At 31.4% G+C, this 13,244-nt stretch overlaps 1 protein-coding gene across 2 annotated transcripts; it reads right to left on the reverse strand.

Moving 5' to 3' along the window:
* Positions 1-6,786: 6,786 nt before the first annotated feature.
* Positions 6,787-12,138, reverse strand: LOC141707080 (putative 3-beta-hydroxysteroid-Delta(8),Delta(7)-isomerase). 2 transcript variants are annotated; one of them, XM_074510062.1, is made up of 6 exons: positions 11,980-12,070; positions 11,291-11,347; positions 8,827-8,996; positions 8,104-8,250; positions 7,906-8,014; positions 6,787-7,241 (listed from the first exon to the last, which is right to left on the reverse strand). In XM_074510062.1, the coding sequence occupies exons 3-6, from the start codon at positions 8,984-8,986 to the stop codon at positions 6,971-6,973; spliced, it is 687 nt and encodes a 228-aa protein (XP_074366163.1). In that variant the 5' UTR covers positions 8,987-8,996; positions 11,291-11,347; positions 11,980-12,070; the 3' UTR covers positions 6,787-6,970. The 2 variants fall into 2 exon arrangements, with proteins under 2 accessions (XP_074366163.1, XP_074366162.1); XM_074510061.1 differs by lacking the exon at positions 11,291-11,347 and having other exon boundaries at positions 11,980-12,138.
* Positions 12,139-13,244: the final 1,106 nt, after the last annotated feature.

Here is a 13,244-nt window from a genome sequence, read left to right on the forward strand (position 1 = left end):
GGAGCTTGAGCATCTCGTTCATCTTCACTTGCTTCACTATCATTGACCACCAAGGAACTGGATCCATCCATTACATGTCCTTGATTTTCCTTTAATGACTTTCTTTGCAACATCTCAAGTTCATATGTCTTCAAGTTCTCATATAAGACTTCCAGTGTAATTCTGCTCAAGTCTCTTCCTTCTCTAATAAATGATATTTTTTGTTCAAGGTGGTCAGGAAGAGCTAGAAAAATGTTTAGGTTAATCCCCTCAGCTTCATAATATTTATCATGAAGTTGCAAGTCATTTATCAATTTGTTGAACCTTTCAAAAACTTCAGTAATTCCTTCTTTAGAATTTGCCATGAAACCCTCATACTGAGACACCGGTATTCACCTTTGGTTAGACCTTACTTCCTCTGTACCCTCACACAAAATCTCAATATTCTCCCAAATTTGTTTGGCTGAGTCACAGTTGACAATATTGTTGTACATAACATTGTCAAGTGACTCTATCGGAATTAGTTACAGACCACTATCCAGAGAGACTTTTTTCTTTTCAGGTACAGTGTATTTTGAGGGGTCTTTAGGGGCATAATGAGCTGGGATGACCATGCCTCAATCAGTGGATTCATCAACCCTTTCCATGGAAATAAAAGGGCCATTCTTGAGAATCTGGATATATATTGGGTTGGCCATCCTTATGAATAGCATCATCTTCTTTTTTCCAATGTGTATAGTTGATTTTATCAAAGGCTGATATCTTGATAGTGCTTATCTTTTGTGCACTCATACTTCCACGATCTTGATCTGTTTACTTTCAAATTTTGCTCTGATACCACTTGTTAGATATTGAATGCAACACGGAGATGGGTGAATGTGTTTCTTGGATTTTTAGCATTTTTAAACTTGTTTGGATATTGTGTTAACAAAGCAGTTTCTTTCTTGAGAGAATACAAGAAAAATATGAATTTGTTTGTTACTCCTAAATTAAGGACCAGTGCATGCTATATACACTAGCAGCACGGGTTTACAAGACTTGCACTAAAATGTACTAGATACTTTCTAAAGCAACTTTTTTATATTTCTATTTCTAGCTTAGCAAATCTGTGCATAATCTTGCAGGTCTGTGACCATCCTTTATCTAGTTAATCTTGGCCCTTGATCTTGTATTCTCTCAGCTACTTTGTAGACTTTTAAATCTAGTGAATAGATCGTTTGTTGACTAATAATCTTGAACTTGTCTGCATTCTGTATTTGAGAGGCATATCGAGATCTCCAGTTTGTTCTATAGAGAAGTGACATCTCGATAAGTATAATGACTTATTGAGATCACTGAGTTCTCTATAGGTATATTTGACTTGTCGAGATCTCTTGATCTTTACATGAGAAATGACTTATCGATATGTCTGAGATCTCTACATGTAGAAATGACTTGTCGATATCTCTGAGATCTCTACATACACATTTTGACTTGTCGATATCTCTGAGATCTATAATGAGAAGTTGACTTGTCGATATCTCCAATTCTTCACATCTTCATTTGAGTTGTCGATATCTCTGAGTTCTCTACATGCAGAAATGACTTGTCGTTATCTCTAATTTTCTACATCTTCATTTGACTTGTCGATATCTCTGAGACTTATCTACAAGCTATTTTGGACTTCTCGATAAGCTATTATGAACTTCTCGAATGACTTGATCTGTGACTTGTCGATATCTTGACTTAGAACATTTTTCATAGAACAGTTTTATTCAACTCCAAGTTTCTACACTTTTCTCTGAGGCATGATCATGGCTTCATCTTCTTCCAGAGTTTATTCCTTAGCTTCCTTGTTAGCATTATCTTTGCACTCACTCCCATCAAGGAAGAGAAAAATACTTTAGTATAATCTTCTAACATTTTTACATACTCAAGAAATACAATACATAATATAAAATTGATTATCAAACAACTAAATCTCAGGGTTATTAATGTGACTTAGTCTTGTTATTGTATAGGCATGTATTGCACAATAGTAAGCGCAAAATAAGTTTTAAATAAATATTAGAGTAATTGACATTTTGTAACTTATTTTTTTAGGCGTTTTTCTGATTCGGGTCTATACTATATTTCCATTTTTTCTTTAAAGTTACACCTTAAACTTTGAATTTCGTTTCATGTTGCAACCCCTCAAACAAAATTATGTTAAAATTGTTAGTTTGACCAGGGGTAAAATCAGAAAAAATTATTCAAGTTTTGGTTATAATAGAATGCAGCTCATAGTTTCAAGTTCCAGAGATCAACGCCTGGTTTTGAATATGATATTGAGCTGAAATTTCAAGTTTAGATTTTCAGACATTTTTCATAAAATTTTATATTATAGATAGTTTTTACTTGTCATTTGCAATCAATTCATGTATTTTATTGGACTGGAAAATCGAAGGATCTGACAAGCTGTTCTTGGAGACCGGAATTTTTTGATTTTACCCTTGATATAAGAGTAAAAAACGGGTCTGCCGGTACAAAATGAAGCGAAAGGAAACATAATAATTACCCAAATCAAAAAACGCCCAGAAAAATGGGTTACAAAGTGTAAATTACTCTAAATATTACTCCCTCAGTCCCTTCCAATTGTTTACATTTCTGAGGAAGTGTCCGGCACGTATTTTAAGGTGCATAAAAAGTATAGTTATGTAACTTATTTTTACAATTTTCTTTTTCTGAATAAAAGTTGAATGTTTTAATTTTTATTCAGAAAAACAAAATTGTAAAAAAAAATTACAGAACTATACTTTATATGCACCTTAAAATGCGTGTCGGACACTCTCTAAAAAATGTAAACAATTGAAAGGGACGGAGGGAGTAATATATATGTATAAATGAATATATATTAATGGTTGAAATTTAATATACTTCAATGAAAGTATTAATGATTAAATTTTGATATATAAGTATAAATTACAAGTATTAAATATGTAATAATTAATTATGATTTAGATATAAATATAAGTATTAAATATGTAATAATTAATGAGTATTAATGGTTGAATTGAATATTCTATAAATATTAATTAAATATTGATTAAATTTGCTCATTGAACCCTTATATTTTTTTATTATAATATGTAGATAAAAGATAATAGGTAATAGGTAATATATTTAAATGAGCGATGTGTAATGTTACATACGTGAATTAATAACATTTATTAATAAGAGAAATCTATTTTTAAGTGATACTTTGGTTTCAACACTTTTTGGTTTCACCACGTTTTACCATTTTCTATAGAGTTAAATGCACTTTGCACCCACAAATAAAGTTGAAAAAATAATTTTGTACCAGAACTTTCGGAAATACAACTTGCACCCCTCAACTTCAACTTACTAATTGAGTAGGCACCCTTTTGCAGATTATAATTAAAATAATAAGGGGTAGAACAGGAACTTCATTTTAAAATGTAAATAAATTTTAGTTAGAATTTCAAAAATAAGTTAAAATATTTATAAAAATAATTCCTTGTGTCTTAAATATTAATATTGATCAGAATATTTTCATTAAATGCACTTTAAAATCATAACGATGTCAAAGAATTTAAAATATAATAATTATATTAAATTAAGTATATAATTAAAATAAATATATAAAAAATTATTTTGAATTTAATTTTGGTAGAATTCTATAATTTTTGGCATTAATAATATAACTAAAATTCAAAACTCAACTATATAATATTATTCAAAAAATTTAAAGTTATTATTTTATAGCTATAATAATAAATTCAGTTTTTAATATAATCAGGAAAACAAAAAAAATATTTTAGTTAATATTTTACTAAAATTCCCATTCTACCCCTTACTTTTTTAATAAAAACCGTCGAAGGGGTGCTTTCTGAATTGGCGGGTTGAAGTTGAAGTGTGCAAACTGAGTTTCCAATATTTTTGATACACATTTGTTTTTGAAACAAAATAAGAGGGTGCAAAGTACATTTAACCCTTTCATATATATATATATATATATATATATATATATATATATTATTCTTACCCTCTTTTATTCTTATAGGTTTTATATTTTTATTCTTTTATAGGTTGGAATCCTCTTTTTAATTATGTTTTAAAATAAATAGGTTTATAAATTGATCCAACTAAATAGTTTCCGAAAAATATAAATCAATGTGAAGTAAATAGGTCATGTGTTTAATTTATAATAGTTTAATTTATAATTTTTTTAAGTTGTTGGTTGGATTCCATTTTAATAAAATAAAATGGATATTATACACTGTATTTTGGTTTCAACCCTAAATAACAATAAAATTATTCAAACCGTATTATAATTATAATTTTATTTCCCGTAGAATTCTAAATTATTTTTTGATATGGTACTTGGTTTGATTTTAGCACGGTTACCACATATTTTGGTTTCACCCCTATATTCTTATTTCATATAAATTTTAAATTACTTTTTAATGAAATACAAAATTGTTTAAATCATATTATAATTACGATCTTTCTATTTTTCGTAGAATTTTATATTATTTTTTATTAAAATAATAAAATTATTTGAATCATATTATGGTTACATTACTTCTATTTTATGCAGAGCTCTATATTATTATATATTTTTTTCGTAGATAACCCGCAGCCGCTACCCTTCGGGTGCGTACTGCGTAAACCCTACGGGCTCACGCAATAGCCTGCAAACCACGTGAACCAAGGTAAACCGCATATGGAGGAATCCAACTCCTGACTTACTACTAGGAAGGTAAACCGTGGAATTCGAACCTGTGACGAAGAGGATAGTTTTCCTCTATTTAACCATATTTTTTACAACACTGTACATGATTTTACCATATTTTTGTTCCAATTTGACCCTTTTTAGTTGTACTTGATTTAACCGTCTTGGTTTATCATTTTTTGGTTACATTACTAAATTTTTATTTTATGCAAGTAATAAGTTTTTTGAAATTGTAGTATAATTACAATACTTCTACTTCCCGTATACTTCTATATTATTTTTTGTTGAAATAATGAATTTGTTCGGAACGTATTATATTTACAATACTTCTATTTTCATTAAAACGATGTATTACCTTTTTAACGATACAATAGTTAATTTCACCATAATTTAGTTATACCATAACATCAATATATTACATTGATTATATTATTATAAGTAAATTTAGTAAAATTTTCTCGACCCCGTATTTGGAACGGATTATCTTCTAGTTTGTTTTAAATTATGTTTCGAACTACGAAATCAAAGGTACACATTTTGATTTTGTGGTCCGATTTTTTTTTGGAATACATTCTGAATCCCAAATTTGATGTTAGTTTATCCACCTCTCAAGCGAAATTATGTTGCATTTTTTAGCTCAATCTAATTATCACACCTATACTAGTTATGGGGTATATTAACAAAGTGTTGATGCAGTGTTAGGTTTTCCCTCGCCTCTTAAATGCTAAATTTAGATGCAATTTTCTGTCGAAACCTGGTATTAACTTTTGGTATCGCAATATCAGATGGAGCTTAGTGAAGTGAAATGAAAAATTTGATGACAACACAATCAAATTAACTTGTAGCAAATTACTTTCTATTAACTCCAACTGTTGTAACAAGATACAAACCAATTGTCATCGTACTCCCTCGACTTGAACATGCAAGTGTTCTTCAGGTGAAGGCGAGGGCATTGTGTTGGTCCGGCATGTCGGACAACTGGGATGTGAATTGAGCCACATGTCTATACAATCAACATGAAATGAGTGATTGCATTTAGGCAATGTTCGCAATTCTTGGTCATCTTCAAACTCACTTAAACACACCGCACATTCTGCAGACTGTTTATTGCCCTTGATGTACCTATGAGTTGGGATGCTCTTAATGTCTCTATGTTGAAGGGCGGTGGATTTATGCGATAGTGCTTCATCCTGTTGATCTCGGGCAGTGACGTTCGTGCAGCAGCGTCGTATGATGACTATTAAAGCTATAATTCCAAATGTAGCGATGGTAAAAGAATGTTGAAACCAGAAGTTCTTACGGTCCATGGTAGAAAAACTCAGATATGCTTTGGCTTGAGGAGAGAACTAGGACTTTTTATATATTAATTAACTAGCCAACAAGGCAACAATGACGGTGATTGCAAAGATAAAACATTGGTTTGCATGATGCAAATAGGCCGGGAGTTTTATTCCCTTGGTTAAACTCTTGCTTTGATACTGTCTTGCATCAAGCTTTCTTAATGCTCCCTCCATCCGAATTTATTTGTTCAGTTTGACTTTTACACTTTACACGTAATTTAAGATGCGTTGACCACATAATTACGTTAATTATTTTTTAAATTTTCTTTGTGTAAATAAAAATATGAATCTTAAATTTTTTTTTCACAAAAATAATATTTAAAAAATAATTAATGTAACTATGCGATCAATGCATCTTAAACTACGTACAAAAGTCAAACTGACGAGCTAAATTGAGGGAGAATTTTTAATACCAACGGTAAACAGGAAGACTAAATTGACTACTGAACCTCGGCCACTAGATTAGGGTGTCATTTGAAACTTGCATTGAAAACATGAAATGGTATGTATTCACCAAGAGCTGTATGAGCTCTTTGGGCACATCTACATTTAGGGATAAGTCTTCAAGATCAAAAGAATGGAAGGGTTGACCCTACTCCAGAACAAGGAAGCACCCAGACCAGACACTAGACAAAAACTGATTTTTAACTTGTACTACTTGGTGGCTGTAAAAGCTAAAAGGAACTACATAAAAATTGATCATATTTTTCTTCTGAATTCAAGCAAAATATAAAAGGTACAGGAAGTAAGAAGTACAAAAAACATAAACAAATTATGTTTATCAAATCCAATGTGTATAATGTTTTCTAAAACTATCTCATTGTAAGATTAAGATAGATGCACATCTCATCGTATGACTAACATAATGAGTAAATCACCCCCCCCCCCCCCATTCAAGTATATCAAAACAAATCAGCTTGTACTGCATAGCTAACCTTCAACGGTTTTTAGCCCTCGACTTTTTCTGCTCTTGTGCTGAAAATGCTGCACATATCTTGCTCCAGCTACGAATCACTATAAGTGTCGGTATCCAAACCCAAAAGGAGTTTGCAAATATGTAGTATGCATAATAATAAAATGAGTCTACAGCGAAGTTATCCCCTTCCAGGAAAGAAGTGATAAAATATACAGCAGTTCCATACAGCTGTCCAAGAGAAATAGCAACCTGAAGTACATGGCTGTATGATTTTCTTTTGGCAATAGCATATCTGCCAAAATGTTAAGAATGTCGTTTTAGAAAAACGAAGGCAGAGAACAAAGCAGCTTGATATAAAGGTTAGTAGATTTAACATCGACTTTTATTTTAGTTTATAGGTTGATGACTTTCCGCATAGGTTAATGACTTAAAATCTTAGGACAACTAATATTTCATGTATATAAGCATCTCAGCAGATAAGGAGCTTGCATTCCTAAATCACTACTCCCTCCATCCCAATATACTAGTCACTTTAACTTTTTTCACGTATAAGGTGAATAAAAATTATAGCACCACAAAATATTTTTTAAATGTTCTTTTTCTGAATAGAAGTATAAATATTAAATTTTAATTTAAAAATGAAATAAAATGTTAAGCTATCGCTTTTACACCTTAAAATATGTGGCAAAAGTCAAAGGAACAAGTATTGTTGGACGGTGGGAGTATTATGCAAGTTTTTCTTTTTTTTAAAAGAAATCATTTTGGAGTAGCAACTTCAAGCCACAGATGAGCTTTCTACCAATCCTAGTTAAAAAAGGTTGACCTTCCAATGCGAGGTACTTCATCTCTCTCTCTCTCTCTCTCTTTTCCCATATAACACAATTTTTGTTTCCTTTTTCATAGACAGTAGAGTGTTCAATGGATACTATAACAGGAATTTAGATGTATATACATACGTTACAAGAAGGCAAGCTGGACCCTCCAAAACTGCAGTTATTCCTTCTACAGAAACAACTCCAGCATCTCGTCCTGCGTATCTTGAGTCGCCTTTGCTGTATTCCTTCCCTGCAAAATTTAAATTATAAGATCTAAAAAAAAGGTGACCCAGATCTTCTATTGAGTTGTACAAAAATAACACGCAATAAAAAACTTACAGACTTCTGCAAGGTAATGGGGAGTCGTCTTCTGGTAAAATTGGGGAGAAAAAACAAAATAACCCTCGAGTACCATGTGGGTGAGACCAGTGAAAACCCACCAGCACATTAGCAATCTGTCAAGCTTTGCTAATTTAGCAACTCTCCCTTTTACATGAGGGATAAAAAATTGGTCATAATCAACAATATTTTTAGCTGTCAAAGGACTATCCAAAAGGCAAAAAAAGAAAAAAGAAAATCATAATTCAAACATTCAAGCCTTTAAACATTATAATCATAGGGGATCTTTTACGTCGATATACTTCAAAACAACTTCAAAACAATATATATGAACACCATTACGTCAAACATCAGGATATCACAAATCAACCAGAGATGCAATGTTTCATATAAAATTTTCAATGGGTGCAGCTCCAAAGTTAAATGCGATTTCCATGTAAAGACCATCTCTTACCCATTTAAATATTTTAAATCAAAATCTACAAAACAAGGAGATAGTTAACAAAAGGTAGTTACTAATTACTGCAGCTGCTGGTCAGCTTGTCATTTCCATTTTTTATAGTGGAAGTACATGATATTGTTCTATTTTAATAAGCTAGCATATAGATACAAATCCTTTTTGTTACGAGGCAAATGAACATACATAATACAACTAGCACTTGGACTTCAGAAACTTAAGTTATTTATGAGAAGAACTTATACAATCTATTAAAAATCAATTACCAGAGATAATCCACATGAGGGATACAACAAGCAACGAAGACCCTCCATAGACTCCAACAATGGTTGACATTGACAAGAAACCAGGCACGAAACCTGGAAGACTGAGATCTTCTGGAATATAAGGATGGGCATTTCCTAGAGATGACTCAGCTCCGGCCATATTCCACGCCCTAGATGAAGAATGAAAAAAACAGTGTTCATTGACATTTTTCGTAGTCAGCTGAACAGTATAAGACAAGACATGGGTTTTCCATACACTACTACATTGGTAACAGTGTACTAAGACAATCTTGTAAAGGCCATGGACACACCACTTGCAATCATGGTGAAAGTGCCTCCCTACTTTGGACCTTACATTATTTCAGATATCGACTTGTTTAAGTAATAACAACATGACCCAAAATGAAAATCTTCCTGGTTATTTTCCACAGTCTAATCAAACAAACTCTCTTAAGGAACTAGATTTTGCTTATACAAATTTTTCTAGTAACCTTCCGGCCTCAGTCGAATATTTGCACTCACTAACTAGAATGCAGCTCAAGTGATGCTATTTCTCGGATAAGTTGATAAGATGAGGGTGGAGACTTTGACTAAGAGAAAGGATGGTGGAACCAGTACAACGAACCATCAACAAATTTTTCCGAATCAAACAACGGAACAAAAACTAGCCTGGGAAGTGGATTGACAGTAGTTCAACGATTGGGCTTGGAACTAAAAACCTTAACAATAGTATTACCCTCGAACTTCCAATCCTTAGAATAACATTCAAGGAAGACAACCTAAAAATCATTAAAAAAATCGTCATAATCAAATCCACAAAAAGTCATCAAACTAATAAACATCTACAGGAAAATTGTTATATCTTCGTGTGCTTGAATTCCACAAGAAAAGGAAAGACTGATCAATGGCAAGACAAATTAACCCTAAACACGAACCCACAATTATAACATTGCTACGTGGTTTGTTTGGGATAATTCAAATCAGTTGAACAAGAAGAAGTCTGATTCTTGAGCAATTGTGCAAAAAAAAAGTTCTTAATCACAAACAAATGGGAACTATCCACGAAACTTAGAAGAAATCGAGCAACATTAGGCTTAAAATGATAATAATCTTGTATAAAATAAGGACTAGTGATCACAGAGTTAAAGCATTTATTTGGCAACCTTAAATTTAGCACTGATTTGACAGGGACCCGCTTCTATATCTCCAAGAGTAAATCTTTGGATTGTGCTAATTGATTCCTTCCACAGAGTTTCGCTTCAGTAAGAGATCTTCCGTAAAATTTTGTTTCAGTAATAAGTCTCAAATCTGTCATCCCGTCTTTCCGTATTCTTCTCTTGTCTTTCTATCTTTCCATATTATTTTGATTTCTTAACCTAAATTTAAGAAACACAATCCAAACAAACCCGCCCCGACTCTTCTAAGTTTTATGTCATGTGCATGTGTATTTTCTATGTTCCTAGAAAAGGGGGTGCATGTACATGTTCCTAGAATGGTCGGACGCGAGAAATAGAACTTAGAAGGGTCGGTACGAGGTTTGTTCGGATTATGTTCCTAAAATTTAGGTTAAGAAATCAGAAGAATACAAAACGACAAGAAAATAATATGGAAAGACAGAATGGCAGACAGGAGACTTATTACTGAAAAAAAAATTACAGAAGACCTCTTACTGAAGTAAAAATCTGTGGAGGGAATCAATTAGCACAATCCGAAAATTTACTCTTGAAGATATAGAAGCGGTTCCTGTCAAATCAGTGCTAAATTTAAGATTTACAAGTAAATGCTTTAACTCTGTGATCACTAATCCTTACTTTATATGATAACATCATCTTTTTAAGTCTAATATTGTTCAAATTCTTCCAAGTTACTTGAATAATTCACATTTATTTGTGATTAAGAACTGCTTTTTGGCTCAACTGCTAAACAATCAGACTTCTTTTTCTGATTCTACTGATCAGAATTATCCCAAAAAACCACGTAACAATGTTGACACTGTGGGTCCGTGCTTTAGGTTAATTTATCTTGTCATTGATCATTCTTTCTTAATCTTGTGAAATCCAAGCAAACGAAGATATAACAGCCTTCTTGTAGATGTTTATCAGTTTGATAACTCTTTATGAATTTGGTTATGACGATTCCCTTAATGATTTTAAGGTTGTCTCCATTGAATGTTATTCTAAGGATATTGAAAGTCTGGGGTAATACTATTGTTAAAGTTTTTAGTTTCAAGTCCAATTGTTGGACTACTATCAATCCCCTTCCTAGCCTAGTTTCTTTTCTGTCGTTTGATTAGGAAAAGTTTGTTGATGGTTCTTTGCACTGGTTCTACAATCTCTTCTCTCAGTTAAAGTCTCCGCCCTCCTCTTATCAACTTACTCGATCTTATCAACTTACTCGAGAAATAACATCCCCTGAGTTACATTAGTCAGTGAGTGCAGACATCGAACTAAGGCTGAAAGGTTACCTGAGGAATTTGTATAAGCAAAATCCAGTGGCTTGAGAGAGCTTGTTTGGTTGAACTCTGAAAAATAACCACTAAGATTCTCGGTCAAAGTCTCCACCCTCCTTACATGACAGAACTAGAACTTCAACACATGACCCAAAATGACCATGCTTATTAAAATTGTACATCCCTAAGCTTATATATTCATTTTCATCAATTTATTAAGTTGTAGAGCAACATTATCATTTGTGATAACACAAGTCTATTGCTTAATTAGAAATCATACTATGCATCAACTGAATCAAATCTCAAAGAAAAGCAAGCCTATTTAACAGAACTAAAAACAATAAAAGTTACATAAATCACCAGATAAAAAAGTTACACTAAACCCCATGACAGAAACATACAGAAAATCTAAAAAAGGAACCGGATAATCACAACTAAAGTGGACAAAAGGTAAAACCCAGATCTTAGAAAATTTGTAAATCGATCGACGGCCGGCAAGAAGACTAGAGATTCATTTAACAGTCCACTATTTTAATAAATTGGATTCGAGATTAACAAATGTAATTAAGGAATATAATGCATAACTATAAATTGAACGAACATTACAAATGTAATTAAGTAAACAAAGAACACTAATTAAAGTAAAAGCCAGGTGATAATTAACTTAAAACCCAAATTGAATTAAGAGAGAAGAAAGTGATTACTGTAATAAAATCCAGAGAAGAGAGCTGCCTGCCGGTGTGGCTTCGCAGTTTGGCGGCGAGAAAGAAAGGCTGGTTATATTGTATGGAACCTAATTATACATACATACATACACTCTAGCTCCATATATATTTCTTGCTAATTTCTTTTTACTGCATCTTTACAAATATTCTTTCTTATTACTTGCTTATTACTATATGGCATGGATTTTTTAATATATGATAATTTTATTTCCGAATTTTAATTCTGTTTATTTACATTTTTCTCTATTTTCTCGTTTATATCTTTAAGAAAAACGTTAGATTTCTTGATACAATATTATCTACTATTCTCTTAAGAGCCGTAAAAAAGGATAGATAATTATTAATATGAGATTTAATATTTTTTTATATATTTCTCTAGTAGAGATATTTCAGAAATATTCTCAAAAATGCTCGACCATAGGTCTTATGAAAAGGGTGTTGTTTTATATGATTTAAGTGAGCCGACATTAAATGATAAAAAAAAATATAACAAATTCAAAGAATTTATTTAAATTCTTCCTGAATTCATATGTTTTAAGTTGTGTTTCGTAAAATGATATTCATAAATAATAAACTACTCACAAATTAATAACTGTTTACAAAAAAATATCATGTATAATTTGAGAAAAAATGAAAATCATTTTTAAATTTCTATCATTGTTGTGATTAACTTCAAAAATAAAGAGTCTGACACAAATTTGAGTTCCAACACTCTTAAAATGTTATTAGTCTATTCTCTCTTTTCAAAGTTAAGAGCTGCTACATGACTCTTAATTTTTATTAATAAAATATTCATTCCCTCATACTATTGCCCAACTTTTTTATTTGTTTTACAAATATGAATAAAATATAAATAGAGAGTGGATATAAAAAAAACGTTGAAGTTGAAGATGGTATTTATATATTTATATGTTTACTAATAGACTATTGAAGATACTATTTGTTAAGACAAATCCAACAGTGTCTTAATTGGTTGTTTATAGATATAATAAAGTAAAGAATCTGGATATAATAAAGTAAAGAATCTTGGTGATCTGGGACAAAATTTTGTATTTTAACTCGAAAAATAATTCTTATACTCACTTAATATAATTATAGGATATAAAAACGCGTTATGCGCGATACCGAGTTCTTTTTGAATAATGTGTATTTGATTATATTATTCATTGATATTAAGTACGTAGTAGTTGATATGACAAATAAAAAATTGTATGTTATGTGTTATAGATTTTATAATATTAATT

The sequence above is a fragment of the Apium graveolens genome, chromosome 2, assembly GCF_009905375.1.
Source record: "Apium graveolens cultivar Ventura chromosome 2, ASM990537v1, whole genome shotgun sequence".
NCBI classification, from domain to species: domain Eukaryota; kingdom Viridiplantae; phylum Streptophyta; class Magnoliopsida; order Apiales; family Apiaceae; genus Apium; species Apium graveolens.